This window comes from Paramisgurnus dabryanus, chromosome 3 (genome assembly GCF_030506205.2).
Source record: "Paramisgurnus dabryanus chromosome 3, PD_genome_1.1, whole genome shotgun sequence".
In the NCBI taxonomy this organism is placed as follows: domain Eukaryota; kingdom Metazoa; phylum Chordata; class Actinopteri; order Cypriniformes; family Cobitidae; genus Paramisgurnus; species Paramisgurnus dabryanus.
This window is the reverse complement of record NC_133339.1, coordinates 32,637,018-32,654,321: the sequence shown is the minus strand read 5'-3', so window position 1 is coordinate 32,654,321 and position 17,304 is coordinate 32,637,018. Positions and strand designations below refer to the sequence as shown.

The following is a 17,304-nucleotide window of genomic DNA, read 5'->3' as shown; positions in this document are numbered from 1 at the left end:
CGCTTTTTATATGTCTGACATTAATTACGCATCGTTTAAAGGCGGAGATCTGAAACTGCTTGGCTGCGCGCACAAGTTCAAGTTCATTTCTGATTTATAGATTTGAAAGGGGTACGCGCGTTTTCTGCGTGTACGTTCGGTTTATGAATCACACGTACGCATTTTTGTTAAATGATCGCAATATCAAATTTAGGATGGTTTTTACGCAGCATTTTATAAATGAGGCCCCAGGTCTTAGGAGGTTAATCCTATTTGAATCGCTAAATATAATTCTGATCATAATGTACACAATTTAGTGTCACAGTTTAGTGACTTTCTATACAATATGCATACATTCTGAACATACTGCACCACCTTTCTCATGCTTTCATTGTCAAGTGACTCTAATGATCAACTTTATGGGACTTATCCAAAGCAACAATGCATTGCAACATATACATTTTTATTAGCATGTGTGCTCCCCAAGGTTTGTTTCCGTTCTGCACCGTTAACACAATTCTCTTCCACTTAGCTATACTGTATAAAAATATATACTTATTTTGCATATTGATACTAGCATAGAAGTAGGCGACTTCAGATGCATGATAGGCACATAAAAAGGCAATGGCCATTACTTTAACACACAAAAGAAAATGTGGAAGCGGTTTTTTGTGGTCGGCATGTCAGACAAAACTACTAACCAGTGGCGGCTGGTGACTTGTCTTTCAAGGGACGCAAATTCAAAATAAGTGTTCGGAGTGTCATGTTTGTTGCTCGTGTTTTTAAAATATGTGTTTGTTGCGTCATGTGAACCATGTGCATCACGTGTTTTGTCAAAATAAGTGCCTGCTGCACATGCGTCAAAACCGTTTATGATAAAAGAGATGCTCACGTTCACAAAATACACGAAAGACACTTCCTTAACAGTAAACTCTGATTTCGCATGAGATTATGTGAGTATCTGGCAAACGCGAGCGTCTCTTTTATCATAAACCCTTAAGACGCATCTGCAGCAGGCACTTATTTTGACAATACACGTGATGCACATGCTTAAACCCTTCTTAATGGGATGGAAAAAAATTGCCAAAGTTTACAATACATATAAGATGGAAAACTAATTGCAAAGTGACTAGGGAAGTATCATAGAAAGCAGGTTTTGCAGATAAATGGGCCAGTTAACATAAAACTGCTACTCAACTTTTAGTTCAAAATTTAGGATACTTTATTTAAAGAAGTCACATCATGAAAATCTGACTTTTTTCATGTTTAAGTGCTATAATTGGGTCCCCAGTGCTTCTAGCCTAGGAAATGTGAAAAAGAACAACCCAGTAACTTAGTTTTGGTAAACCATTCTCTGCAAGCATGTGAAATAAAAAAATAGGACATTGAAATTTAGCTCCCCCTGTGATGTCAAAAGGGGATAATACCGCCCCTTAATCTGCACTATTCAAACATGGCAGTGCAATTTTGTGCAGAGATCAGCTCATTTGCATTTAAAAGGACACATTTTTGCTCACACCTAAAAAGTGTCAATTTTAAAATGCTATAATAAATTATCTATATGGTTTTTTGAGCTAAAACTTCACATATGTACTCCGGGGACACCAAAGATTCTTTCTTACTCTGTGAAAGAAAAACACAACCGGCTGTATTTTAAATGAACCTACTGTATGCAGAGTTGTTTTAACCCATTGTTGCAACGACTGGGTTTGTTACTTTTTGACACAACGCTGGGTTGAAAATAATATTGAAAATAGTATACACTTCAGGTACTGTATCAGCAGGGTTTAGGGGTATTTATTGGATACATGCAAAAAACTGACAGGCAGGCAAGCACATCACTCAAATCTCAACGCAACCAGCCTTTATAAAAAATGTATCATTGTTTATCTATAGTGGGCTAACCATAGTACAACCAAAGTAACCACAAATAAACTATGATTTATTACAGTCATAGAAAAAAAATGAAAATCTATGGTCATACAATGGTAATCCATCTTTCCCAAAACCATGAATGCCCACAGCTAATGTCTCTTAAAAACACAAGAGGGCGCAGCATGAGCTTTACTCAGTGTTCTTGTGATTGAAATCCAGTGTAAATTGAGTGCATGCGAGTTAGCACTTCAGCACTTTCGCTTCCATCGTCCCGAAGTCAATGGGTTTTTATAATAGAATTTTCCATAAACTTTTCTTAAAAAATTATTTTTTGCAATAATCCTATGTGAAAAAAAATAAATGGGCTTTTTGGTGAGGGAACCAGTGTCCCGCTAACTTCCGGGTTGGCCTACGAAAATACGTAATCTCTGCAGCACTCTATATTTATAACTATATGAGTGAAACCAAATATATTTTACCCAAGATACATCACTGCTATAACCAGTGACTTCCAGTAACTTCTTTTTTAAGGGTGCACGATGCTGCAGATGCGTCTAAAGGGTTTATGATAAGAAATGATCACGTTTGCCAGATACTCGCTTAATCTTATGTGCAATCAGAGTTTACTGTTAAGTTTGTGAGATTTTGTGAACATCTCTTTCATCATAAACCCTTTCGATGCATGTGCAGCAGGCATGTATTTTGACATGACACATGATGCACATAGGTTTACACGACACACCGAACACATATTTTGACATAAAAGAGCCACACACGACACACCGAACACATATTTTGACATGAAAGAGCCACACACGACACTCTGAAAACATATTTTGACATAAAAGAGCCATACACATGACACACCGAACACATATTTTGACATGAAAGAGCCACACGTGACACTCTGAAAACATATTTTTAATTTGGCCCCTTGGAAGAGAACTCACCGGCCGCCACTGGCTATTACTTTGAATGGAGGAGATTGCAATGGTCGCTTTAGCAAAGGAAGTCCTGCCTTCCAATAAAAAAGGCCAATCGTCAACTGTTAAAGAATTACATCCTCTGGGGAGGGGCTTTGTACAGACCCGCCTGTTTTTTGCGACAGTCCCAGAAGATTGTTTGCCCATGCACAGTATCTGACAGGTCTTGCAAACATAGTGCAGGTGCAGTGACGTGACTTCCTTAAAAAGACTAATAACACACACGCGCGCACGCACGCACACACACACAAACATAAGAGGAAAAATAAAAGGTTTATTAATTGAATGACCTCTGATTTTATAGGCACTTTACTTTACAAGTACTAGCATTTGAACAAATGAGGAAAGGTAAAACATAACGGCTTCTTTTGATTAAACCCTGGACTGATATAAAGTTTTTACAAATATGTTTTAAATATACAGCATGCAATAAAAACCTTTTCTAAAAGCTTCTTTGCTACAGGTGACCACCTACCATTATTTGTATACTCATATCATGTCATGCTGTTTCTATGTTTGCCGAATAGTTACAAGTGGATTTGCCAACAAGCAAAACATTTCTATTTCATACATGACAATTGTGAGGAAAAATGAAAAGCCTTGTGTAATCTGTCAATCTGTCTTAGACAAATAACCTCTCGCTGTTTTTGTTTATTCATATATCTATTGTTTTAGCCTTAGGGGGTTTAAAAACAGACAACCATATTTTATACAGATTGTCATACATTTCCGAAGAAATTAGAAAATGAACATAAATTTGGGATTCATGCCTTTAAATCTTTTAGACAGTTCTCTAACATGCTGGGATATGAGAATTAATGATATTGTTAAAATACTGTCACATTAGAAGCCAACGATATGCGACTATTTAAAGAAATATTTTGGAAACCATCACAGAAATCATTTTAATATATGTGACCCTGTAAGGTTAAGTCTTATAAACTAAAACTGAGATTAGGAGGTTATATTTTCCCAGAATGTTTTTAACATTATGTAAATCATAAAAAATGACTCTAGTTGAATTTTTATCACAAATATGAATTTGTAAAAACACATTATTGTCTTAGTCTGTAGAGAAATCATTGCATGTTGGCTCATCCACTGTAAGTGCTTAACTTTCACCATATTTTGTGTTTATGCGTTTGTTGATGGAGCTCAATTTGTATTTAATCTGCAGTATTCCTGTAAGGGAGCTATTATGCAAATCCTTTGGGTAGAATGGATTCAGAGTAACCTATGTTTGTAAGTCGGCGTGAATGATCACGCTGAGACTGTTGTTTGTCAGCAGGGAGAAATGGTTGACACTAATGCCACGTTCTTCATTAGAGCTGTTGCTCCTTTGTTAAAGCAGTCGCTTAAGAATGCCATTGATTTCCCAGGTCTTGTTATGCTTACAGTGGAGGCTCTTCTATCATCAGTGTATTCGCCATTCAATTAGCAAACAAACTCGCAGAGGCAATAAACAAGAGCAACAAGTCATTACACAGACCTGCCTTTAAAACAACTGCACGCATTCGTGGTATTTCGATAGGAAACGTCTATGGTGAAATGACTTTAGCTCAATTGGTATAGCAATGCAACAATCATGGGTTTGATTTCCAGTACTGATAATGTGATAAGCTGCTAGATATAGGTTTATATAAAATGATTGTTGTAGTGATGTTCAGTAACAACATACAGTAACCAATGCAATCTTAAGAAGTCCATTCCTATTAAACTAAGTTACTATAAAGATGATTGGAGTGGACAGCTAGCAAACAGTTTTTCTTAGAAAAATAAAATGGAAGAGCCCTTCAACGAATTATCTCCGAGCTCAAAGACAGCTCTTATGTCTTGATGTTTGTTTATATTGGTCTCCATGCATAAGAGAGGTGAAAATGAATTTGTTTTTGTTTAAGAAAATTGAGATTTTATGCATTTGCTGTCCTCTCTTTCTTCTTTACTGCACAGAGCCACAAGTAATAACATGCTGTCAAAATAGTTTTTTTGCTACGTTTCTGACAACACAGAGAGACGTAGCCTTCATCCATACAATAAAGTAACGAGCAATATTAAAAGAAAAGTGTGAAAGAAAAATTACATTAGAAAAACAGAAGAATTTCCTTGAAAACCGAAATCTCACGACGAAAGCTTTATTTTCTATGTCTCTGCCCTAAAGCTAACCGGAAATAATGAGTCAACAGAAGAAACAAACGATAGAGACGGAGACAGGCAAGGATAAAGAAGTTGTAATCCATTTAGCTTTTATTGTTTTTATCTCTAAAGTCTGAGGTACTGAAGCAAATACCCTTAGGGTTGGAAACCATCAACCTGTCTGGTTTCCACTAATGAGAAAATATCAAAGTTGATGTTACACCCCTTTGGTGTTTCATAGCAACATAGCAAGAAAAAGAATTCTAAAATTATTTAACATTATGAGGGATTTTCTAATACTTGTGTGCATTTAAGACCGATGCTATTATTTAAACAAAATGTATACATATTTTACCAGGTGGCTAATTTGTGACTTCATTTCAACGTTTTTGTATAATTTTTAGCTCACCTCTGCGACCCTGTTTTTTTCAAGATAATCATACGTGTCTGTACAATTCACTTCGTAGGAATTCATACAAATTAGCCAACTTGTAAAAAAGTGCGAATTCCCGTGAGATCAGACTGGCAGGTTTTTTACGTTTTATTGCGTGTCTGTTCATTATCTTTCTTCTATGTTCTTTTTTCATCTTGAAACCCTGTGAGGCTTTGTTACAGATTTAGAAATCACAATTTAGGACAAAAAAAAGATAAGACATGTTTATCCTCCACAGCCTATTATATTTGATGAAACTTTGTAAATTGAATTCTGAAAACAAATCTGGTCTATTGTTACAAAATCTACATTCTCACAGATAGCATACTTTACAAATTTGCAAAAACTCTGCAAGACGTTTCCAGACTTGATATCTGCATGTACCACCCAACACTGTTTTCATTGAACAAAACGTAACATACATTAAGCAACGTGTGTCTGTATTAACACAGTAACATTGGCGACATATAGCACACATTCATTATTTTATTCTCTGTGCAAAACTATAGTTTCCACTTTTAACATCATGGTTTTTTAATTTTGCATTATGAGACATTTGGGTTTAAAGGTCCAGTGTGGGTTTTTAGCGATATCTAGAGGTGAGATTGCGAATTGTAGCTAGCCTCAATTTTAAAACACAATGAGAAGCTACGGTAGTCGCTAAAAATGACTTTCTTACTTTGTATTTTTGACTTGTTTTCAGTAGAAATATCTAAAAAGTCTTAAATCAAGATGTATTTTTCTGATGAGCAAAATGACTTCAGAAAATAAGTCTAGTTTTTAGACAAAAAATATACAATTTAAGGGAATTTGTGCTTAAACAAGCAAAATTATCTGCCAATGGGGTGAGAAAATTTTGCCTAAATGAAGCGTTTAAGAAAAAAGATAACTTATTTTTAGATTTTTTTCTCACCCCATTGGCACATATTTTTGCTTGTTTTAAGTTTTAATTTACTTACATTGTATAGTTTTTGTCTAAACTTATTTTCTTAGTTTCCATGTAAAAATGACTAACAGCTCCCCCATGTGGTTGAAAAGCGCAACAGTGCCTGGTATCAGACACTCTTCTGCAGGCAGGGGGAGGGGCGGGGCTGTGTTTCCTACCCTCCACCGCCACTTTCAGAGTGTGCTTGTAGCAGCTAGGAGGCTGCTCAGGTTGCAGCAACAGTACAATTTATCCAGTTAAAAGTTGTTCTATCACTGAAATAATTTTAGAGACATTATTTACAGGTAAAAAAACTACATAGTGTTGCTTTAAGTCATTTTGCTAATCAAGAAAAAGCATCTTAATTTAAGAATTTTAGAGATTTCCACTAAAAACAAGACAAAAATACTAAGTAAGAAAGTCATTTTTTGCAGTGTACAGGACAAACATGTCTTCGACTCAGACATCGAAGGCATGAAACCCGTTCTGTTCAGTTTGTCCGTTTAGGGCTACTGTAGAAACATGATGGCGACCCACTTCCATGTTAGGGGACCCGCGGTGTATATAGATAAAAACGGCTCCTACTAAGGTAATAAAAACAATAAAGGTCTTTATACACCTCTGATAATATACTTCTGTATATTATATTCCATTTCTGTCAAGAGATCCCACATTGCACCTTTAAATCAGGCCTTACCTCCGAAGGATGGATGGAAGTGATAACTACTAATAACATGAAAATAAAATTAGCTTAACATGGATATTTACTGTATGACAGATATTTGCATCCTCTTACATCTCTAACGTCAAAATACCATATCTGGACAAGGTGGCCCATGATTTAATAAAATCCTGCAATTTTTAAACAAAATTAAAAAGTGTTTATTATTTATTTGTGATATTTGAGAGCTTGTCGACAAATGTGCGTTGTTACTGCTGTGATCTGTAAGGGGACTTTTCATCCCATAACAATTTGTTCAAAATCCTCCCTTACAATGTTAACACACATAAACTTTGACAAGCTTTTAATTTGTAGCCAATTTTGTGCCAGTAGACATTATAGTGAAGCATGTTAAATTCAGAAATGCAATCACTCGCTCTCTCACCCGGGACAAACCATCTTTTTAAAGTATGTTCTGCTTTAATAGTTTTTTCTTTAGTTAATAAATTGTGGCTGAAATACTGTACATACTGAAGAATGAATGGGTCAATTGAGCGTTCATTCAAAGTATATATATTGATCCAAGAACCTTATTTAGTAAGAAACCAAAAAAAAAAAAAAAAAACACAACCACCTCTTTGAACTGGCTATCGTCCATGAACACTGCGGCAACATAGTAAATATTAGATAATGTAACAGTTACAGTATTACAAATTGCAGCACACATAAAAAGCTGGACTCATGAGTTGACTTGGACAAAGACTGTTAATATGAGTTGGCATGATAAATCTCAAAACTTTTCACACCTGCTATATTCCTGTTAAAAGATGGTCAGGTAAGTAGCATCATGACGGTTGTCTGCTTAAGATCTAGAGGGCTTTTCATAACTGAACATAAGTGCTTTGATGTATTTTCAATGAGAGCCTTAATAAAGTGTATGGAGGATCATTTCCGGTATCTAACTAGAGGGTCGATATAGAGGGTCGAAGTAAAAAATGAAAACTTTTGCTCTCATTTGATGATATTAAAGCTGCTGGCTGCATCAGTATAATCTAATGCAAAACCCTCTCTTTTCTCTTTATTCGTCACTCTCTCTCTTCTTAAATCTACTTGAAGAGCCATTCATAGCCACAATATGCTCACATTTGCTGCCATTGCAGTGCAGCCCATTTTAGTTTGCGCTAAAAATAAGGAAAAAAGGCTTTCGATTTTATAATGCATCAATGATACCTCAAGTTCAACAAGCCAATTCAGATGCAGAAACACATAGCAAACAAACAAACAGCACAAGGAGCCAGTTCAGTCTTGTGTGTGCGAAGAGGATGACGATTGAGAAAACTGCATTGTAACGCATGAAATCGACACGTGCACAGTTAGAACAGTTTCACAACATTTCGTGTGGTTAATAATTTACAGTGTTTTTGGCAGTAGACTTCAAAATGGCGACCGGGCAGAATGCGAGGACATACTGAGGCCTTACGCATTTGCAGTTTCCCACATGCTCGTGTTTGTTTACAAGGGGTTGTCCTGACAGGTCCACAAGCTTCGGATTTTCTTCATCAGTCCAGAACAAACAGATGGTGTTTGTGAGAAACTTCGAGGTCCTCGTGTTGCTTAAGAAGCTCATTGGCTTCCAGTTGTCTTCTTTGCGCCAAATGATATCACAACCGTTTGAAAGGTTAGAGAAAGAAAAAGAAACTTAAGCTCTTTTCCTTGTTTTCTCTTACCCTTAACCCCATGGTTCCTAAGCCAGGCAAATTTCATGTCTCCCCCTGGTGGTGTTGAGAGTAAATGCACTCAACAGGCTATCTCCTCTAGGGTGCCCAGGGTGGTCTGTAGAGGAACGCTGACCGAGTGACTGATTGTTTCCGAATGGTTCACCACAGGATCACAGGTACTCTGAAAAAACGGTGTTAACACAAATTAAAGCGTTAATCTTTAATGTATTACTCAATGCAATTCTAGATTTGACTCAAAAAAAAATATCCTACATGGTGCTCAGCAGGGTCAAATAATGATAAAATTAAATCGAATTTGTTCCTGCATGCCAAACTCTCATATGACAACTACAACAGGATGTCATGGCAAGTCGTGTTATAGTCCCAAAAAATGTGATTAATTTGTGTCCATGGCACGAAATTCAGCTTTTTTGTGCCTTGAGCACGAATGTCTTTTTCGTGTCAGTCGCACGAATTTCTATAAATAGTTTTTCATGTCCGTGGCATGACTTTTTTGTGTCATTTTATGTATTGTTTTCTCATTTTTTCACCGCTATTTTCACTTGGGGTTGGGATTAGATTTGGGGTTTTGGGTTAGGATGTTCTTTTATGTATTGGTTTTTACATGTTTTTCTTCTGCTTTTAAAACTATTCTCACCTGGAGTTGGGGTTTAGGTTAGGATGTCTAAAAAATGTAACAGAAAGTGATTCTAACACCAACCCCAAGCGACAACGGTAAGAAAATAGGAAAAAACTATGAGAAAACAATACATAAAATGACACAAAAAAGAAAGTTGTGCCAAGAACACGAAAAACTATTATATAGAAATTCGTGCGACTGACACGAAAAAGACATTCATGCTCAAGGCACAAAAAAAAAGAATTTCGTGCCATGGACACAAATAAATTAATCAAATTTTCCGTGACTATTACGACTTACCGTGAAATCAGTCTGGACAACTTGTAACATCGATATATCCGCATATTTGAATTTGGCATTCTTGATCTCTATGCTTCCAAGAATACACAACATATCGATCGCTAAATAAGTTTCAAATATTTATTGGGTCTTATTCACTAATAATTGCATATGATTTTCGTATATTTATAGGCACATTTGAACTTCTCATAAAAATATTCCACCTAATTCACAACATGTGCATACGCACATGAGTTTGTTCTCACGTTAGTGAATTTGGAGTGTTCTACATGAGCGGTCGCGTGCACGAGTCTGGGTATTTGCATAAAACACACCAGTGGCCGGTTGCATAAAACGTAAAGACTAGTCTTAAAAGTTAGTCATGAATTTTTTTCTTCAAGACTGATCATAACTGTTTTAAGTATGTTACATTGAAAGGTAGATTGATCTAATTTAAATCCAAATTATAAGACTGATTAGCCCTAACTAATTGCTAGTTAGTCAGAATCATTCTTAAGATGCAGTCTTAATGTCACGGCTATGTTTATGCAACCGGCCACAGCTCCATATCAGGGTTTTCCGCTGCGCTGGTCCACAGAAAATTTGAGAGGAGTTTGTCATAGAAGCAAAAGAGCTAAAAAAGAAATCCATGATCATGTTTATTATCAGTAAATTTCCGTTTTGCTTTGCATTTTTTATTTGGAAGGTTTTGCTGTCGTTGGAGGAAGCCAGTGCTGTCCACCGACCAGATCGTAACATTAAAGAAATGCGTTTGTTAACAAATATGACATTTCATTAATACTGTAGAGACGCGCATCTGTATCTAAAATAAAACAGACAGGAGATCAAGTGATTGACGTTTGGACTTCTCATTACATTTACATGACGTTTACATTAGGCATTAAGCAGACACTTTCAAATAGAGATTTAAAAAGTGAGGAAGGAAAGATGTTTAGAAAATATAAGTAGGCTATAATAATGTATAATATAATGTATATAATAATAAAAATATAGATCATGTATAATAATATATAATACAGAAAATATTATCATAAAATATTCATCAACAATATTATAAACATTATATTTATAACCTATTTGATAGTGTACGTGATTATTGCGTACAAGTGGTTTTAGGTTTTCTTGAATTTTTGTGTACATTTAGAAGACATTTTGAAAAGAAAGTTTTTGTTGAATCATGATTTGTTTGTGAAAACATCCGTACGCACAAATTTGTGCGTATGCATGTTTAGTGAATGAGACCCATTGTTTTTTCTCAAAGAAGTATTGTTTGGCTTCAGAAGACAAACATTGACCCACTGCAGTCATTTTAATGATGAATGTTTGTGGTTTTTGGAGCTTTAGCTTGTTCCATATGAGAAGATAACATGACAGCATTTAATATAAAACTGTGTTCAACTGACGAAAGGAAGTCACATACATCTGGAAAGAGGAATGAGGGTGAGAAAATAATGAGAGAATTTTGATATTTGGGTGAACTTTTTATTTAATTTCCTGCACTAGGTTCTTAATATCTAATTGGGAATGTATTACAAATTAATTAAGCACATTTTTGTATGTAGTTATGGTAACTTCTTGTCTATAACATCTTTAAACACTTGTGCAATTATGCCTAAATAAATGCTTTGATACATAACAGAGAAGTATTTTATTACCACATCCTCTCCACGGCTCTCCTCCTCCTCCTCTCGGTTTAACATGTCCAACAGTCTCTCCTTCACCACCTGCCAGTACACACCACAAACCACCATCTCATTCATTACTGCTAAACCAGGTCTCAAAACTGTTGGCCTCGAAACAGCCTTGTAGATATGCCAGGGCTGTGTTAATTAAATCCACACGGGTTGCAGCCCATGCCCCCGACCACTAGGGGGCCCCGGAACAGGCGATTACATTTTAAAATGAGGGTTTTGATTTGCATTCCAACATTATGCATTTCACAGTGGTACAGCTTTTAAAGTGCCGTTTCAAAAGAGTAGCCAAGCAGACTGCTGTTTGACAGAGACTGTAGAAAGATTCAAAACAGAGGGGACACTAGGAGGGGGGCCTCAGGGGGGTTTAACGTTCCCCATGGACGCTTTGAATCTTGTAACATCACTGGCTAATTGGTGAGTTTTAAAGATGACAACATTCACAAAAAGCTAAAATCTCATTAGGCATATACAGTCTCAGGCATTTTAATAAAGCAAAACGGATTTCTTTTGTAGGATCAAAAATCCAGAGGGGTTAAAGTGTCATGAAAATGTTTAAAATCTATGCATTTAAAGTTTTACTGCATCAAAAGTCCATTAGGGGAGGACAGAATGCAAAACGTGTGTGTGTGTGTACCCCCACCCAAGGGTATGAGTGGTGTAAGGACTTGTGCTGGCTGCCGTCCACAGAGCAAAGACACCGGCAGCAATGTAGAATTAATGAAGGTTCATTATGATAAAACTCTCCATCATAGTGTCATTCATCCTACACCAGAGACAGACTGATGTCTCACACACCCATCACTGTATCGGGGGAAATCTGTGTGTGTGTGTGTGTCTCTGAATACTTTACATTTTCCTAATGTGTGTTTTTTACTGTGCTCATGGTAGTGTGTATGGCCTTTCTTTACCTCCGAAAATGTAGTCACTGACCGCTCGGTGTATTTAAAGCATGCATACCTCGTACGCATAATCAAAGAGCTCCAGAATGGTAAGGATGCTTGCACCGATGAACAAGCCCATCTGACCACCAATATCACCTGCAACATAAACATAGTTATGGTTTAGAGAGAAAGAAGAGATAAAAGAGGGATTATTTTGATATTGCCATGTGTTCTGTTACCTAGTAGACCTGCCACTTCATAAGCCTTCTTCTGTTCTATTGTCTCATAATTCAGAGCTTCAAAGAACACATCCAGTACTAGGATATTATCCCTGCATCAAGAGAACATAAAGACTGATGTTTTGAAGTTTGTCGTACATTCGGGGCAAAAATAGAAGCGGCGTGTCAAGTTGCCTGCGACAGGCGATTTGAAAATGACAGGTAATATTTTGCACTCTTTTTATTTGGTTGTGTGGAAAAGGAGTTTTGGCCAATAGCATTGCACGCTACACTGTAAAAAACAACCTATAGAATTTACTCAAAAAAATTGTTGTAACAATTTGCACTCACTTTGTTTGAGTAAATTATATCCTATATATTTGATTAAAAAGTACCTAAATTTAATTACTATGATAAAGTAAAAAAAATTAGGTAAGGTCTACCTATTTTTTTCATAACTAATTACTTATAAAAAAATGAATAACATTAACCCTATTGGTATTAAGGCACAGATCTATTAAATTATTATTAATAATGATAAGCCATTAAGAAACATTACATATTACTTATTCAGAGAGGGTTGAATAAGAAAATAGTCATGCACAAGATTGCATAAATTGCTTGCTTTATTGACCAAATAACATTCTGTAAACATTTAAAACTAATTATTGGACGTATAATAACCCCAATACATTTCAAGTGAAATACAACATATCATAGTTTTACATAAAGCTTCTTGAACATATTATTTCATAAAACAAAATAAACCAAGGCTTCATGAGATGTTAAAAAACCATTAAAAGCAAGATTCCTAAATACTGTTCTTCACGTTATCATTAGAAAATTAAAGAAGACAATAATATGAGAGGAAAAACTGATCTCATTTACCTCAGTAGACTAGCATGCTATATCGATACAAACAAACATTTCAACTTCATTTAAAACGTATTAAGTGCAAAAATACAACTTCATATTATGCTATAACTCACAGTACACGTGCATAAAACATTGAACACTAACAAGAAGTACTTACATTCAATTTTAAGTGATTCAACTTCATATACAAGTCTCATATATAACATATGAACTCCGAAATACTTTTTTGAACAGACATTAAAAAGCGAAAGGCAACGTTAAGTATATATCCGTAAATGATAATAATAATAATAATAATAAAATGGCTTCATAAATGGATCCCTTCTAAAACAAAACTCAATATATTAACAGATAAATGCAAGAAAACTTTTACAGTAATTATCTAGCATCGACAGCTTTACCGTTGTTTGTTTGTCTGCTCGACGCCCTCCCGTCTGTATCGTACATCAACCGTCCGCTGCTCTCTCTCGTCACGTGGCTTGCTCAAGTTCAACCACTCATATTGAGCAGCTCCGCTGTTCACGAGATTCAGACATGTAAATAATAATAATGGAAGTTAATATTTTAATCATAAATATGGATATTTATTCGTATTCGCAGGTGCAAGAACTGGGCGATGTTTCATTCAAAGCTAACCTGAATGACATATTCTAACCTATCAATCTGTCAACAACAGAGACAGAGAAGCACGCAAATGACTAAACTTCTGGTAGATTTTACAGTTAACCAACTTAACATTTCCATTCATGATGATATCAACAAGTTAAATAAAAACTTACCTGTCAACAAACCACAGTTCTCCCGCCGATATGATATGAAAAAATGGTGACTCGAGTCCCGCCTGGATGTTGATTCATGCGCACTTTGCGGTGCTAAGGCCAATATTTTGGGGTATATGTTACTTATTTTTTTAGTATTGCAGTTATTACTGTTAAAAATTGGATAGTGAAGGTAGAATATACCCATTATTTTTTATTTTACTTGCTAGCTTATATACTTAATTAAATTATAACTAATTTTCATGGGTTAAATTTAACACCCTCCAGAGTAATTTTTTACAGTGTACCCAGCGTAACACGACACAAATAGAAACCAAGTGATTTAACAAATCCCACTAGTGCAGAGTGATCGGAGATGATTGCGTGTTTTCAATTCATTCGCTATACTAGCTGAGTGTCAGGCTCACACTGGGGATTGTGGGATTGACTGCCATGTGCAGCAAGTGGTGAAAGCGTCTATAAGTCAAGAAATGTTTAACTTTATGGAAACGATGAAAAAAAAAGTGCAATGGCGTATGTCAGCATTTATTTCAATACCTGCCGATAGTGCTGGAGTTTTTGGTGGAGTCGGAGCCAATGCTATCTCACAAGAATTTGTACATATTTTAGGAGTTCGTATAAATTCATATGATCACATTCGTAAGTTTTTGTACGATTTGCATTGACACCCGTGACGTTGGGGTTAGGGGTTCGGTTTCGTTGTTGTTTTTTCCTTGAGAATCGTACGTTTTTGCACAATTAATTCATACAAGTTACCCAACTCGTAAAATATGCAGGAATTCTTGTGAGATCAAGCTGGTCGGAGCTTCATTTGCATTGCTACATATTATATATAGATTTAAATTATTATCCAAAATGTGATATTTTACAGTTTACATTTTCCAACAATAATTATGGATAATATGTGATATATGTGACCATGTCACTGTTATATAACTCATTCCCCACCAGCCTTTTTTTTAAAAGTTGCCCACCAGCATTTTTTGTGATTTTCACAAAAGTTTCACAAAATGCCTACCAGGAAAATGTTCTTCTAAAAATATATTAACATACAAATATATCAAATGAAAGAACAGACCTTCTGCTTTCAAACAAACAATAAACAAACAAGCAATACCATACGGGAACAAACAAACAATACCATACGGGTACTTCAAAAATACAAAATGTTGAGCAAAAAGCTGAAATAATTGCATTTTTGTGAAGGAATTTTGTTCAGAGATCAGATTCAAAACGATTATCAAAACATAAATGGAGTGTAAAAATAATAAATAATGTTTTGCTTCAGTTTTTTTTATAAATTGGGTAAAGGTAAGCCATCTAGTGGCTATTACAGATTAACATAAAAACTCATCATAAACACTTTTTTTTTCTTAACTGACGAGATAACTTGTCAATGGTGAGGAATGAGTTAAGAGCATAAAAGTTTGATTTAATCATTCATTTTAACCTTAGTCAGTATTAAATATATCAAGGTTATTTTCCACAGAATGTTTTTAAGGATGTAGAACAGGGGTCGGCAACAGGCGGCCCGCGGGCCAAAAGTGGCCCGCCAGCAATATTTTCTGGCCCGTCGGATTATTTTGAAGTCCGTTTTTTTATCTTTTTTTTTTATCAAATACTACTTTTATTTTACAATAATAGTTTACAAAAATGGCCCGTGTATCATTCCTTCCTTCGTTTTATTTTTTAAATCAAAACCAAAAAGAAAATAAAGAAAAACGACTTGTTTTCTATTATTTATTTCCTGAACTAAAATCAAACGACTTGTTTTCCGAATGTGCGCTCAGATCAAAAATAAAAAAAAATGAATGAAAACGGGTTCGGACAAATTTTCATTGAACACCTTAGCAGACATATACCAATTAAATAATTTTAAACAGAATAGGTACTAACAGATTACATTTAAATAAGGGTTTTAATAGCAACCATGCTTTCCTGTAGGTCTCATTCGCTTACAGTCCGACTTTTGAACTTTTTTCATTATTATTTTTCGCGTATAACACACTGATAAATAATATGTATTAGATAAAAAATATTTGCACTAAATGCTGCAGAAACTCTTCCTCTAGCCCAGAGGTCTAGCCCAAAAATGCGTATAATAGCTACGTAATAGTTTAATCTTAACGGGCCGCTGTTTCTCGTTCTCTTTCTCTACCAGCGCATCCGCGATCATAACTATAATAATTGCAGAGGTATGAATTCATGAATCATTTGCAAATTTACCTCGCAAATCATGTCAATGCATCACGCGTGAAGACATTAATCTCCGTGACATCGCAAATGACTGAAAAGTAATTGCAGGCTTTTAGAAACCACAATAAAATATGATACAAAAAAAAACTCTTTTACTGCAGTAATATTTTAACTAGTTCACTTTTAACGTAGATTTGAAAGGAAACAGTCCTGTGTCAATCACTATTAAAAACATGTGGTAAACGTAAACTGGAGTCTCCATGCCTCCGCGCATAGCTGCAACTCTTCTCATCGTCTCATTCACTACTCATTTTTTTCTTCTGTTCTGTTCCTTAAGGTTCGACCTGCCTTCGAGAACAGCAAGTCAAGTTCGTTTACCGTTAATTATTAAGACTGTGGGCAGGCAAATTCGTTAAAAAATTAAAGTAATCCGCCAAAATATGATTTTACATGTCTATTAAAATAAAGCCATTATTAATTTTCCTAACGCATAGTTCTTTGATCTTTGCCTCCGTTTAAAACGTTATTGGCAAAGGAGCAATTTGTTTGAACAGCAACTCTGCAACCAACAATGGTTTCGGTTTATTTATGCTGGTTAGAAATTTGAGTGAGAGGCTTTGTCCTATTTAATTTATTATTTATATTTCATTATTTTTTCTCTGCTGACAGTACAATGTTAAAATAATATTTATATTGGCACGAACACAATTTTGGTATAGCATTTATAATTGTTAGGTTACTTCATCTCTCTCTTTTCGTTAGAGACATTTGAATGTGAGATTCTGGAAACAAGATCTAACGTTAAGTTTTGCGCACCCGTCAGGTCGGGAAATAAAGCGGGTGAACACAGAGTGTATTTTAAGCGGTTTACTGAATAGAATCTTGTGGGAGCTGGACAAAAAAAACAGTTCAGCGCACACCTCCATCAACCTTAGGTCCCGTATAAATATTAATAAAAAAGGAATAAAGTTCAAAAGTCGGACTGTAAGAGTCTTTCATGAGAGCATAAATGC

At 35.4% G+C, this 17,304-nt stretch overlaps 1 protein-coding gene across 4 annotated transcripts in view; it reads right to left on the bottom strand.

Moving 5' to 3' along the window:
* Nucleotides 1-5,059: 5,059 nt before the first annotated feature.
* asic2 (acid-sensing (proton-gated) ion channel 2) overlaps nucleotides 5,060-17,304 on the bottom strand; it is a 391,924-nt gene continuing 379,679 nt past the window's right edge. For all 4 annotated transcript variants that reach the window (XM_065255498.2, XM_065255499.2, XM_065255497.2 and 1 more), the window contains 4 exons: nucleotides 12,462-12,553; nucleotides 12,299-12,378; nucleotides 11,303-11,371; nucleotides 5,060-8,888 (listed from right to left, as the gene is read on the bottom strand). In XM_065255498.2, coding sequence (XP_065111570.2) covers nucleotides 8,787-8,888; nucleotides 11,303-11,371; nucleotides 12,299-12,378; nucleotides 12,462-12,553 — 343 coding nt within the window. In that variant the 3' untranslated portion in view covers nucleotides 5,060-8,786. The remainder of the gene's footprint in view (nucleotides 8,889-11,302; nucleotides 11,372-12,298; nucleotides 12,379-12,461; nucleotides 12,554-17,304) is intronic.